This window comes from Etheostoma cragini, chromosome 6 (assembly GCF_013103735.1).
Source record: "Etheostoma cragini isolate CJK2018 chromosome 6, CSU_Ecrag_1.0, whole genome shotgun sequence".
In the NCBI taxonomy this organism is placed as follows: Eukaryota; Metazoa; Chordata; class Actinopteri; order Perciformes; family Percidae; genus Etheostoma; species Etheostoma cragini.
The window spans coordinates 10,788,663-10,801,107 of NC_048412.1; the positions used below are offsets into that span (position 1 = coordinate 10,788,663).

At 40.6% G+C, this 12,445-nt stretch overlaps 1 protein-coding gene across 8 annotated transcripts in view; it reads right to left on the reverse strand.

Annotated features, from left to right (window-relative positions):
• Positions 1 to 12,445, reverse strand: part of cobl (cordon-bleu WH2 repeat protein) — a 60,223-nt gene that overhangs the window by 6,087 nt on the left and 41,691 nt on the right. For 6 of the 8 annotated variants that reach the window (XM_034874899.1, XM_034874897.1, XM_034874898.1 and 3 more), the window contains 5 exons: positions 9,443 to 10,022; positions 5,889 to 6,050; positions 2,520 to 2,826; positions 658 to 773; positions 114 to 305 (listed from right to left, as the gene is read on the reverse strand). In XM_034874899.1, coding sequence (XP_034730790.1) covers positions 114 to 305; positions 658 to 773; positions 2,520 to 2,826; positions 5,889 to 6,050; positions 9,443 to 10,022 — 1,357 coding nt within the window. The remainder of the gene's footprint in view (positions 1 to 113; positions 306 to 657; positions 774 to 2,519; positions 2,827 to 5,888; positions 6,051 to 9,442; positions 10,023 to 12,445) is intronic. The other 2 variants (XM_034874894.1, XM_034874900.1) reach the window with 2 other exon arrangements.

Sequence of the window (12,445 nt, forward strand, 5' to 3'; positions counted from 1 at the left end):
GCCTAAATAAATGGACTGTAAAGGCACAGCATTTCAACCACAGCTTTAAAAAACACTAAAGTCTTACTTTCTGTATGATATACTGAATGTAGTAGGCATATTGGTCTTTGTACCTTTGCTCCCAGCTGACACAGTGCTGGTCAGTGACTTTGTCTCATTTTCTACAATGTGACATTCATAGTCCTCCAGTACTTCATCTATGGCTGTGACTGGCACATACATGTCCACTACAGACACCGGCACCTCATTACTGTCTGTGGACATGGTATAGGGGGTCTCCGTTGCTGAGGCTATATCTAAATGATCTGGAAAAGTTGGGACAGATCAAGGAGTTAAGACATGAGACTTTAGGCACATTTTGATTTTTAAGAAGATTACCATGCTTATTAATCACCAAGATTCAATGAGTATGGAATAGTCACTTGTGGTCTATGTGGCGTGAAGTCATGTGAAACGTTTCAAACCTATTTCACATCATTCAGCATATTCATTGGATTACTTCAGGTACATGACAAATGTAGTGTTGCAGTGTTATGATGGTCAGCAGGTTTAATCCTTTAGTAAACTACAGTATACATCTATTCCAGTGATGAACATACGTCTGGACTGTCAGGACTGTAATGAAAAAATTATAAATGCCATGCCATGCTACCTCACCTGTAAGGTTTGCTTCAAAATCTGCCAAAGTCTGATGGAGCTGAGCTGTAAGGTGCGGGTCTTCATAGCTTTCTTTTAACCTTCCTGATTTTACCTGTGGGCTGATGTCATTGTGCCTGAGGATGGTAGATAAAAGATGTGTCAAATAAACATCTGCACACATACCCTTGTAAGCACATACATGCAGAGTCCCAAAAAAATTGTAAAGCAAAAAAATTGGAGGAGCAGCTGTAATACAGCACTGTCCATGACTCCGTGACACTTATTTAACAGTCAACCGGTCACCACTAAAAAGCTGTTATGATCTGCTTATTTGATGCTGTTGTTACCTTCGGAACACTTCCCGTTGCTAATCTGCCACAGAAACCAAAAGGTTAAATGCAGGTCAGTAGTAGAAGAAAAAAAGAAAAAAAACTGTTTGTTCAAAGTTAAACTTCATTTTCATTGGACCTTGCTGACTTGGAACATGTACTGTAGCTGTAAAGATATTATTACCAAGGTTTAAACTTCCTTTACTCATTTCAAGGGTTCAACAGAGCCTTCTCATGATTTACTGGCATATTAGCCATAACAAATTGCAACAAAGCAGCCAAACCAAAGAAAATTAGTCTACAACGAGACTTGGATTGGTCCTGTTTTCCTCAACGGTTCTGAGAAAACAGGCTTATAGTGCTTTTCTGGAATACGGAAGAGCCATGCCCTGTTTTATTTCAAAGTATAAGTAAGAGCATTGATCCAGGATCCCTGGCTTTGGCACACTACCAAACACATTTCCCAACAACTTAAAAAGCGAAAAGTGACATGGGGCAGCATTCATTTTCCACAAAATACTTTGAATAAGGGCCTAGAAGAACCATAACTATGAAAGCCCGGTAACAAAGGTTGAGGGTGCCAGCTTTGACTAATACTCAAACATAACACATGGCGGGAACTTCTCTTGGTTATTACTGCTGGCAGGGTTTAAAACCGTGGAAAGACTTCTACCGTTATGGTTCACTCTTCAGGTCAAAATGCAGTTGTGAAACAAACTATGATCAGCAAATGCAAAAATTGAACTAAAACTTTATAGGCAGGTGTTCTAGGCTGGCTCAGATCAACACCAAGGTGACTGGCATCCATTACATTACATTACATCTCATTTAGCTGACACTTTTATCCAAAAGAACTTACAATTGCTATATATCAGAGGTTGCACGCCTCTGGAGCAACTAGGGGTTAAGTATCTTGCTCAGGGACACATTGGTTGTTGTTCAACCCAGATCTCCCATACCACAGGCATGTGTTATATACACTACGCCATTACCTGCCTGCCAGAAAACCAGGATCTCTTAAAATGGATTTAAAAATAAAAGGTGATGGGCACCCAGATAGCTCAGTTGGTAGAGCGGGTGCCCACGTATAGAGGTTTACTCCTCGCAGCCGGCCCGGGTTCGAATCCAGCCTGCGGCCCTTTGCTGCATGTCACTCCCCCTCTCTCTCCCCCTTCATATCTTCATCTGTCCTGTCATTAAAGGCCTAAAATGCCCCAAAAAATAATCTTAAAAAAAAAGGTGACACCAATTGAAAAAGATTTGAGGTAAAAGATAAGTAATAGTGGGCAAAAAGCAAATACTTAAAACCTTAGGCAAGATAGATGAGTAGACACTGTGATTCATCCATATTCTCTTGAGGCTAATGCAGAGGTCTTAATGTGCCTCACCATCTTAAATGAGACTTTATATCATCTTGATGGAACATAAATTAGGTAAAAAGAGATATACAGTATATGTTTGTCAATGTCATTGTACTCTTCTCCCTCAGTCTTGTTAACCCCACATTCCATGCCTTCTCTTACTGGGATTTTTTCATGCCCTCCTCTCTACCTGTGTCTTGATCCCCATGTGGCACATCCCTCATCGCTGTCGCTAGAATTGTCCCGCACTGGTGCCAGCAATCTCTCTCCTCCATCCAGAGACAAACTCCCATCTGGGGATGTGGGTTGGGTGTCAGATGGAGAGCTGACCATGCCTGAGTCCTCGCCCTCTGCCATGCCCTCAGAGGCAGCATAACCCTGGTCAGGCAGGCTGCTGCCACCACTGCTGCTGCCCAAGGACATGGTCTCCTCCTCGGGTGTTCCAGTTTCTGGTTTCTGGCAAATGGCTGTGGAGTTTTGAATGGAGTGGAGCCAAGCTAGGAGAGGAGAGAGCTACATATTAGCTTGGGTAATGGATGTTGGATGTCACTGGGGTAGAAAATTATATTTGTTAAAATTTGACATAATAGAGGTCTTAGTTGTTAGTTTTTTACTCATGCAGTGCATTAATGTTAAAACCCATTCAAGCCTCAGTTATTTTTCTCAAATACACAAACCTTAAAATAATGTTTATACCTTGGAATACACTGAGATAACAGCACAAAAAATCATCAGTACATTAGTTGTTTTTTTTTTAAAGCAAAGATGCAGAGCAAGCAAGAGAGATGGAAGAAAACAGAGGAAGTATTTACGTTAGTTTCAACTTACATTTTGACACCACACACACAAACTAGAAAACACAAGCTCAATATACACCAGCCTGGATCACAACCACTTGTGGCTCGATAAAACAACTTTAATGATGTGTGGGCTGACTTACTGAAAACAAACCCTTTTAATTAGATTTACACAGTACTGTTTTAGGTTCCAGTGAAAGATAAGTGTTGCTTCATACCCTCTCATCTCTTTAGTGCAGTCATGCTCTGGACAGTCCTGCGGGTTTTGGAGATCTTATTTAGTCTGTTACTGATCTCGTTTCACTTTATGCCAGGACAATAAAATCAATGTACCATTTGTTGTTTTTTTAGCAGCCCAGCCAGCATGCACAGCACCGGGAACTCAAGAAGGGATTCGTTACAATGAGTGAGTGGCCTTCTTTGTATTACCAGGTGTCTGTGAGTGTGTGCATGCATTGTTCTCCAACATTTCTTCCTTGGTGTGTGTGTGTGTGTGTGTGTGTGTGTGTGTGTGTGTGTGTGTGTGTGTGTGTGTGTACTAGGCCTGTCAGTTTTGGGCCTGGTCCTAATGGTGTGGGGAGTACAGTCAGTTCCAGGAGATGTGGTTATGAATCACAGGGCTGTCCTCCCAGCTCCTTCCCAGCAACAGCTTAGTCATGCCAGCTACAGCCACACTCAGAGCACGCACAAACACACACACAAAGCGCATGTATACAAACACTTATGCTCTCCTATGTTTACACACGTAAATGCTTACATTATAAACACACAAGTAAACATCCACACATAGTTATCAAAAGTCTTGCTTCATGCTTCGGTTAAAGCAAAAGTGTCCCCAAGCAAGTACAAACTGTGGCCTGTTACTTGTCAAAAACTAACCATGGCAACCCATGCACAATACCAAACCAAAGTCCTTGAATCTTGAATTCAGTCTTCAACTGTTTAATTGAAAAATGTCTTACAAACACAGATTGCCTTTACAGATAAGTGCATGTTCATTTCACAAATCTCCAGGCTCAGTGAATACACATCTAGTTAAACTACACCTTTGTACCAAAACTCCATGCCTTAGAACTTGCAGAGGACATATCGTATTTTATATACATAAATTGATTAGATTCTGTGACACCACCATAGTTGCATTCAATTTGCAACAGAACAAGTCATTTGATAAAACAAGGACTCCATTTCCTTAACATAGTCACCACAAAAAAAGCATGCATCTAATAGTATAGTGGCAGTTTTTCAGCCAAAAATCCAAATGATTTACTTAGTTTTTCTCTGGACCCTAAACAATTAACCCATATTTCAATTATTTTGGATCACTACCCAATCTATCAATACAAACTGTGAAGCATTCATGCAACTACAAACTTCCAGAATAAAAAAAAAGTCCTTCAACAAAGCAGTGAGTGTAGTGTTATTCTCTTTATGAGCTCTCCTTGGGAAGAGTAAAGCAACATGTCATTGATAGATCACCCTTTCCATAATATTGCCAAAAGCAGCATGCATTCAAGTGTCAGATATCTAAACCAAGCCACACCAACAAGCACAGAGAGAAACATACGCTGTCCAACTATTGATTTGCGGATATCGCATCACCAAAATATTGGCTGATGGATATTGCATGGCCTTGCCTCATGGCCTCATTTGAGCGTGTCACTCATCAATCACTCTGTAACTGATATGTCCAGGGTTCAGCTCATCTGTTCTTGTATAGTCTTCCAACCACATTCTGTGTGTCCACTATTAACTCAACTCTGATCTCATGCATAATCAATAACAACCAGCAGATCAAGCTGAAATACAAAACCACCAATGGTATATACATATATTTGTAAAAAAGCAAAGAAAGAAAAATGCACTGTATTATGAGTGAAATTAGAGAGCACTTCTTGCTTTCACTTGCAGCCTTTTGTGTCCTCAACAGACAAAAATCCAGACCATCACAAGGACAGACCCAGTTAGGTTGCTGCAAAGTGGCTTCCGTGAGACATTGCAAATAAAAGCAAGTAATAGAAATGAGAATGACTTAAAATGATACTAGCAATGAGACATTGACAACATATACAAGAGTACAGAAGAAACAGTAGAACAATTCTTAAACTAATGAGAGGAGGGTGATGAATGTCAGAGGGAGGTCCAAGAGAAAAATTAAAAGGGCAAAAAAGATGCAAAGGGAACAAATTGGACTGGACTGTCGGACGATGGGAGGGTCAAGCCAGAGAGAGACTTCAGGAGTTTTTGGAGCGCAGACGCACAGGTCCACAGCAGTACACTACAAAGCAGGGTGCGGGGTGGGGGAGTAAAGAAAAGAACAGATGAGATTTGAGATAAAGTGGGATGGCAGAAAGAAGAAAACAGCAACCAGAGAAAAACCTTAAAGTAAAGAAGGAAATTGAGGACAACAGTACAATGGTATGTGGTGTATCTAGTGTGGTCATGCAGAGAACGTGTACAAAAACATAAGGTGACTTACATACAGTTACATTTAATATATTCCCTTGTACTGTATACATGCAAAACAAAAAAGCCACTCCAGTTGATTAGAGTTGACCCCGGCCCTGACCTTTCAACACAAGAAATAACAGACAGAGACACATAGCAGTATTCACATACACAATTGCACAACAGGAGTAGAGTTGAAAAAAATACAAACTTTGATTGGGTCAAATGCAATGCAAGTTAGAAAACCTGCTTGTAGGAAAGAAAAGAAAGACCAAGAGTGAAGGAAAGGGAGAGCCAGTCTATCAGGAACCTACACTGGGGAGCCGCTTCCTCTGCCTCCCCGGGACTCTGTGGGGAGTTGCTTTCTGTGGGCTCAATGAGAGGGAAGGACAGGTTATGGGGTAGGCCAAGCTGTGGTGGCTCCTGGCCTAGGGAGCGACGGGGTTTGGGTGGTGCTGGTCGATCAGGAGATCCTGCTGGAGATACAGCATGCAGACAGGCACGGATTGTTATGTTTGTAATAAAAAACGTGGTATGTGGAACAAACATCTTACACGCGAACCTCCTATCACACAGAAAGTAGCAGAGAAAACATTACGTAATAATCAAGATCTTTGTTTTTTTATTTATTCTGGCAACGTCTTGGCTTCTGTGTTTTTGTGCTCCACTTTGTAGAGACTGCTTTTTATTCAAACGCTTGGTTTCTTTAACCCTGGATTTTCTGGTGATGAAGTTTGAGTTTCTGTGGGCAGAACTCCTTCCTTTGTCAGCTGAGTCATGGATGTTATCACTGTTGTAGGCTACTCTTGTGTATACAGTAAGTTTTTAGCATTGCTCTTGTGAAAGTTCCCAATTTACTTGACTACTGTGTGAAGTGGAGGGCCCATCCATGACAACAAAGGTCTGTCAAGTATCAGCTGAGTTTCAAGAACAAGTGAACAAGTTACAAGTGTTTGTAGCTACCTTTTAGTTCAGATAAATCCTTTTCAAAAACTGTGCGTAACTGTTATTATTTAGCCGCTTACTTTCAGTATTTCTGTCTAAATTCCAACTTTTATTCAGTCACTAAACTTGTGAAATGTTAGAAATTCTTAGGAAACAGAGTAATTTTGACATTTAGAATTTCTACATTTTAAAATCGGGTAGTTAAGATTGCAGTTTCATCACAGAACTGCTGGTTTACTGCTTTAAAACAGAATGCTTACTACAGTAGGTTAGCAGAATAGCAAAATACAAAGGCTTATGTGAGCTACTGTAGTTAGAGGCAGAATAGCTACAGGTGATGTCTATCAGTAATAGAAAGTAGCAATATGTCAATATTCAAATGTTACGTATTATTTAACATTCAATCAACAACACCCCCACATCCTAACACTTCCTACCTATTGCATGCCAAAAAAAAGGTCTAAATTAACTTGATTAAAAAGAAACACGGTGGCTACTAATGTAAGAAGAGACAGGAAAAAGGAAGAAGAAAGAAGTAGAATACTGATTTGTAATATGTGCAGACTATGATATACAAACCAAAGGAAACAGGTGATGCTAACACAAATACGGACTGACAGATGAGTCAAAGGCAATCTGGGTAACATATTGGGTTAAATGGCCAAAACACATTTACTGTAAAACTGCACTGTTGAAATAAAGCTACCAAAATGTCCTTATAAGACTAGTGGTGCATCAGCAAGCTGTGTCTTTGTCAGCAGGGGCTGTCGATGTGCTACTTTATCTGTTTACTCTGCTGTCAACAATAGGAAGGAAACGAAACGGCATGCAGGGCTGAGATGATAAACAACACCATCATAACGCTGACAGCTTCTGGAACACACACACACACACACACACACACACACATATACACGCACACGCACACACACACAAGCTGTAAAACAACTGAATCCTCTTTTTCGATCCATAAAACCCTAAACATTACCCTGATGCTAATCCTTCCTGAGGATTTGATCTTTGTTCCCTCCCACCCCAAAATTATTGTTGCCTGCCTCATATAGTTTCTCATAAAGAGAGAAATAAGCACACATAGACATAAACTGCACTGATGCCTTGTACTCCACTAAGTAACCGTGTGATTAATTCGGGAGTCCTAGATCACTTTGTCAATGTCAACTAGTGAAGGTTGTGTTGACTAGATTTAAAGAGGAACCACTAAATTACATTTACCCTGACTTCTCTGCTTCAAGCTGAAGCTATAGAAAAATGAATATATACTTGATCTACAGATGCATGTTTTAATTGAAATTTTAAGCATCGACAGTATGATAGTTTGAAGAGCTAAGGTAAATGTTACCTCACATCAGGGACTTGAAGAAATAATATAAAACCAAGATTTAAAAGAATACGGAAGAGTCATTCATGTATTTAAGTATCATAAGTATCACTTTGCGATTAATGGTGTGAAGCTCCACCTGTTTTTAAATATAGACATACAGTTTACAGTTTGAAATACACATAAATTCTGCTCTTATGAAAGGCTACATGAAACCTACATTAACAAAGTACTTAATTACACGTGTTCAGATGAAAGACTAATTGAAACCTAATTAATGTACTCTGTACATTTCTATCTCTGCCTGTACAGTACAAGCATGAGGGCACTGGCCTTTTCTGTATGTGCAGGGCGTAGTTGTTGTCTAGCCCTAACGCGTGTACAGGCTATTCATTCCCTGCCAAAAATGTACTGTTTATGTATAACAAAGAGCAGTCTAGTTTATAGTCTCTGCATGTGAACAGCTGAGGTTGTGGATAGGACTGTTAGAGAGAATATTTTAAAATGAAACTATTTTACTACCAATAAACATTTGAACTCAGTGAATGCTTCCTAACACTTTGTAAAGGGAAAGAAAGAAGCTGGAAAATAGAGAGAGAGTCAAGGCAAAAGAGAAGAGAGAAGGTGTTGCACTGTCAGCAGTGTCAGGAGAGATAAAAAAAAGAGAGGAAGCCAGGTCTATGAATGCATTAATGATCCTTGTGCTGTCTGTTCTATCCTGACTAAAGCAATAACCTCCTCATACTTCATCCTTTCACTTGCTTTCATCTGCCTGTCGATCATTCTCCTTTCTTTAAACCCTTCTAGCCTCCAAGTCAAGTTTCCAACTTGCTATACTGTCATCTCCGCTGTCAACATCTTCCCATGCTCCTTTCTCTAAACTTAATTCTGGTATCTTCACCTTTCTCATCTCTTTTTCTGAGGTCTACAACTCTCTCATCTCTGCCCGTCACACAGGACAGACTTCTGCTGCAATCTCACTTTGCTACCGAGAAAGATCTAGGTTATATAAAGATCAATACAAGGCCAGCTAAAGTTCAAGTCCTGGTTAAATCTATAACGGATCTGTCTGTCTTTGTATCTGACAGCTTTGAAGGTGTGTGTGAGAGGCTGCATGCATATGAGAAAGAAAGTAAAATAAAGAGGGGGATTGAGAAAGAGAGAGAGAGGTAAAAAAGAGAGAAAGATAAGAACGTGAGGGATTGATAAGTGTGGGTAAGAGACAAAGACTGTATTGTCTCATTGGCTATGATGAAAACCAGTTTCACTAGTTCCTGTACTTTAGCGATGACACACACAGGCACACACACACACACACACACACACACACACACACACACACACACACACACACACACACACACACACACACACACACACACCATTCTTGATAATTTATGTTTCAGACGTTACTAGTGACAGCTCATTTCTCCAGGGCACACATTCACTCACTTTCTAGGTAGATAATGTCTTCCCAACAACTTCACTTCTTTAAAATATAGAAAGTCAGAGAGTTTATTTCCAGTGCTTTGTAAATCTGTGCCAGGTGCTAGTTTTTGAGTGTATGTTTCTATAGATATTTACCCATTCCACTGTGTCTGTTGTTGTCAACGTCATCCAGTTTCAAGTTTAGGGCTGACTCAGTCTCGGACCTAGAGCTGCTGGCTGAGGTCGCCTCTGGATTTAATTTGGCAGCCGTGCTGCTGGAGCTAGTCGTAGAAGGCTGGACTCGCACAGACCCGCCCGCTGTGTTGCTGGTGAGGGTGCTGCAGTAGGACACGGCCTGGTCTAGGTCAGCGTCTGAGTCGTCGAGTATGTTGCTAAGTTCAGAGCTGGAATCCTGGACAGCCAGGCTGTCAGTAGTGCTGTTGCTTGGGGTCGGGGAGCTGGGGGTTGGGGTGGCAGTGCACACAGGTGGAGGTTGCACCGCGTTTTTTAAGGGGACTGGTTTTACTGTTTGTGTTAACACAATGGTAGCAGAGACAGTGTTAGACTGTGCAACCTTGCTACGATAGGCTGGGATAGGTGTTTCAGTGGCGTGGCTATCAAGGGTGCAGCCGGCGGAGGTTGAAGTGCCATCAGGGTCTGGGGTGATGGAGGCTGGGGTGGTAGGAGGGGCTGGAGCCTTTCTTTTCCTTTGTTGGCTTTCTGAGCCAAGACCCATCTGATAGAAAATATGTAAAAGAAAATGAGAGAGACAGTAGAAAGTTAATTTATCTGAGCACCTTGTGCATATGTGTGTGAATGTGTGTGAGTGTGTGTAGTCTAAGCATAAATCAATCTGTCTACCAGAACTGAAGTAGAGTTTACTACTGAGTAATTATATCAAGAGGAGTTTTGGCAAGGTTCAGAGTATTGAAATCCATTGAGTGCCAATATTCCTTTTAAATTATCTTACGACATGGCATATGATGTCTGGCAGTGACATAGTTAATTTGATTCAGTGGTATTGTGATATTGTATATACTGATACTGTATGTGTATTTGACTCCGGTATTTCTCATAACATCTCAAGGGGACATCAACCATTGTTCAAATGTAATGTGGTCTTGCTAAATTACTCGCAATACTGAATCCTTGATCACTTCAGGGGGTGAAGTGACAACTCAGTGATTAGCAAAATTATGTAATTTCTTCCATGTGTGTGCAAACACAAAACATAAACATTCAAAAAATCTGTCTTGTTATGTTTTCCCCGTTCTACAGCTCTCTGTCAATTCAGTTCAAACACGATTATTGGCAAGATACACCTTGAGTCAATCAGGCAAGAAGTCAATGTTAGGGAATAAGTGACATGGCATCAAGTGATGTTTGGCTCAGTGGGAACAAGAGGTTCAACAGACATCTGTCAATGGATGTTTCAGCTCTTCAGAATGACTCAGATGGAAAAAGAAACAATAAATTCTAACTATTGGGGAGGAATTATTTACAATAAAAGCTGACATGAGAGGAGGATAGATGAGGAAAGAGAGTAATTAAAAAGGGGTAGATAGGAAAAAACTATGAATCATCAACAAACAAGCAAGTTGGGAAATTATTGGTTTTATTCCATAGGGAGATGAGACCGTTTACACCTGCCAGTGCAAGTTGATCTCACTCTGTGTGAAGTCAGATTTCTAAGAATCAATTTAAAGTGCTACAGGCAGGTTCCACAGTATTAGATGTGCTAATTTCTGAGAAATCCCATCACACTGCTGGGTTCAACTTGTCTCTGAAAGAGAGAACATGCCCGAAGCTGCATGTATTGTTGCATCATGCAGCAGGACAAGAGAAAGATCAGGCCACCTTGCCTTCTCTGCAGGCACAACTCAATGAACTCAATGCATGACATGCTATGGAAATCCAAATGACCCCCCCTCCCCCCCCCCCCTCCATATAAATAGAGACATACCAGTAGATGTGGGCCAGAGTTGAAGTTGAAATGGATGACTGACTGTGTGTGTGTGTGTGTGTGTGTGTGTGTGTACGTGTATGTTTGTGTGTTCCCTGCAGAGTGAAACAAAACTGCAGCCGAGCCCTGCTATAAAAGGAAGAGTTGTGGCCTCAACACATATGCAGTCTTTTCTATGTTTTAAAAATGGAATCTGTGGAAGTGAGTGATGAGTTCACTATAGAGCAGTTCTTTCACATTATACTGCAAAAGACAGTATAATAATAATTCAAGATTGTGGAAAAATACAATGCATTTATGTGAATATAACAGTTCTTATAATTCTTATAATTTTAGAAAATGTTATTTAGGTGAGGGTATTGAGACAAACATAAACCCTCAGGAGTTAAAGGTTAATATTATCCCAAGGAGCCAGATTCATGGATCATCTTCTGATGTATTCAATATCTATAGGATAAGCAAAAACCTTCCTCACTGTTTATCTTAATACACTCGTACCACAAGATACACAATCAACAAATCACAAGAAGTCCATTATTTAATCATTTAAGAAAGGGTGTAGGGACGACATCAGCAACCATCTGATTATCGGACGTCTTTGTTTCCATAGCAAATGTGATTGTGTGTGTGTTTCCACAGGAACAGAGAACTTGATGATAGCTAATCAAAGCTTTGTTGTTCTCTGCAGCGTTTTTTGTCTCATAAATGGCAATTGAACTGAAAACTACTTTGATCTATAATTAACAGGGATGAGTTTGGCAGTAAACATGCTGTTGTTTTGTTTTTGATGTGTATATATGTATATATACACTCACCGGCCACTTTATTAGGTACACCTGTCCAACTGCTCGTTAACACTTAATTTCTAAGCAGCCAATCACATGGTGGCAACTCAGTGCATTTAGGCATGTAGACATGGTCAAGAGAATCTCCTGCAGTTCAAACCGAGCATCAGTATGGGGAAGAAAGGTGATTTGAGTGACTTTGAACGTGGCATGATTGTTGGTGCCAGAAGGGCTGGTCTGAGTATTTCAGAAACTGCTAATCTACTGGGATTTTCACGCACAACCATCTCTAGGGTTTACAGAGAATGGTCCGAAAAAGTAAAAACATCCAACGAGCGGCAGTTCTGTGGGCGGAAATGCCTTGTTGATGCCAGAGGTCAGAGGAGAATGGCCAGACTGGTTCAAGCTGAT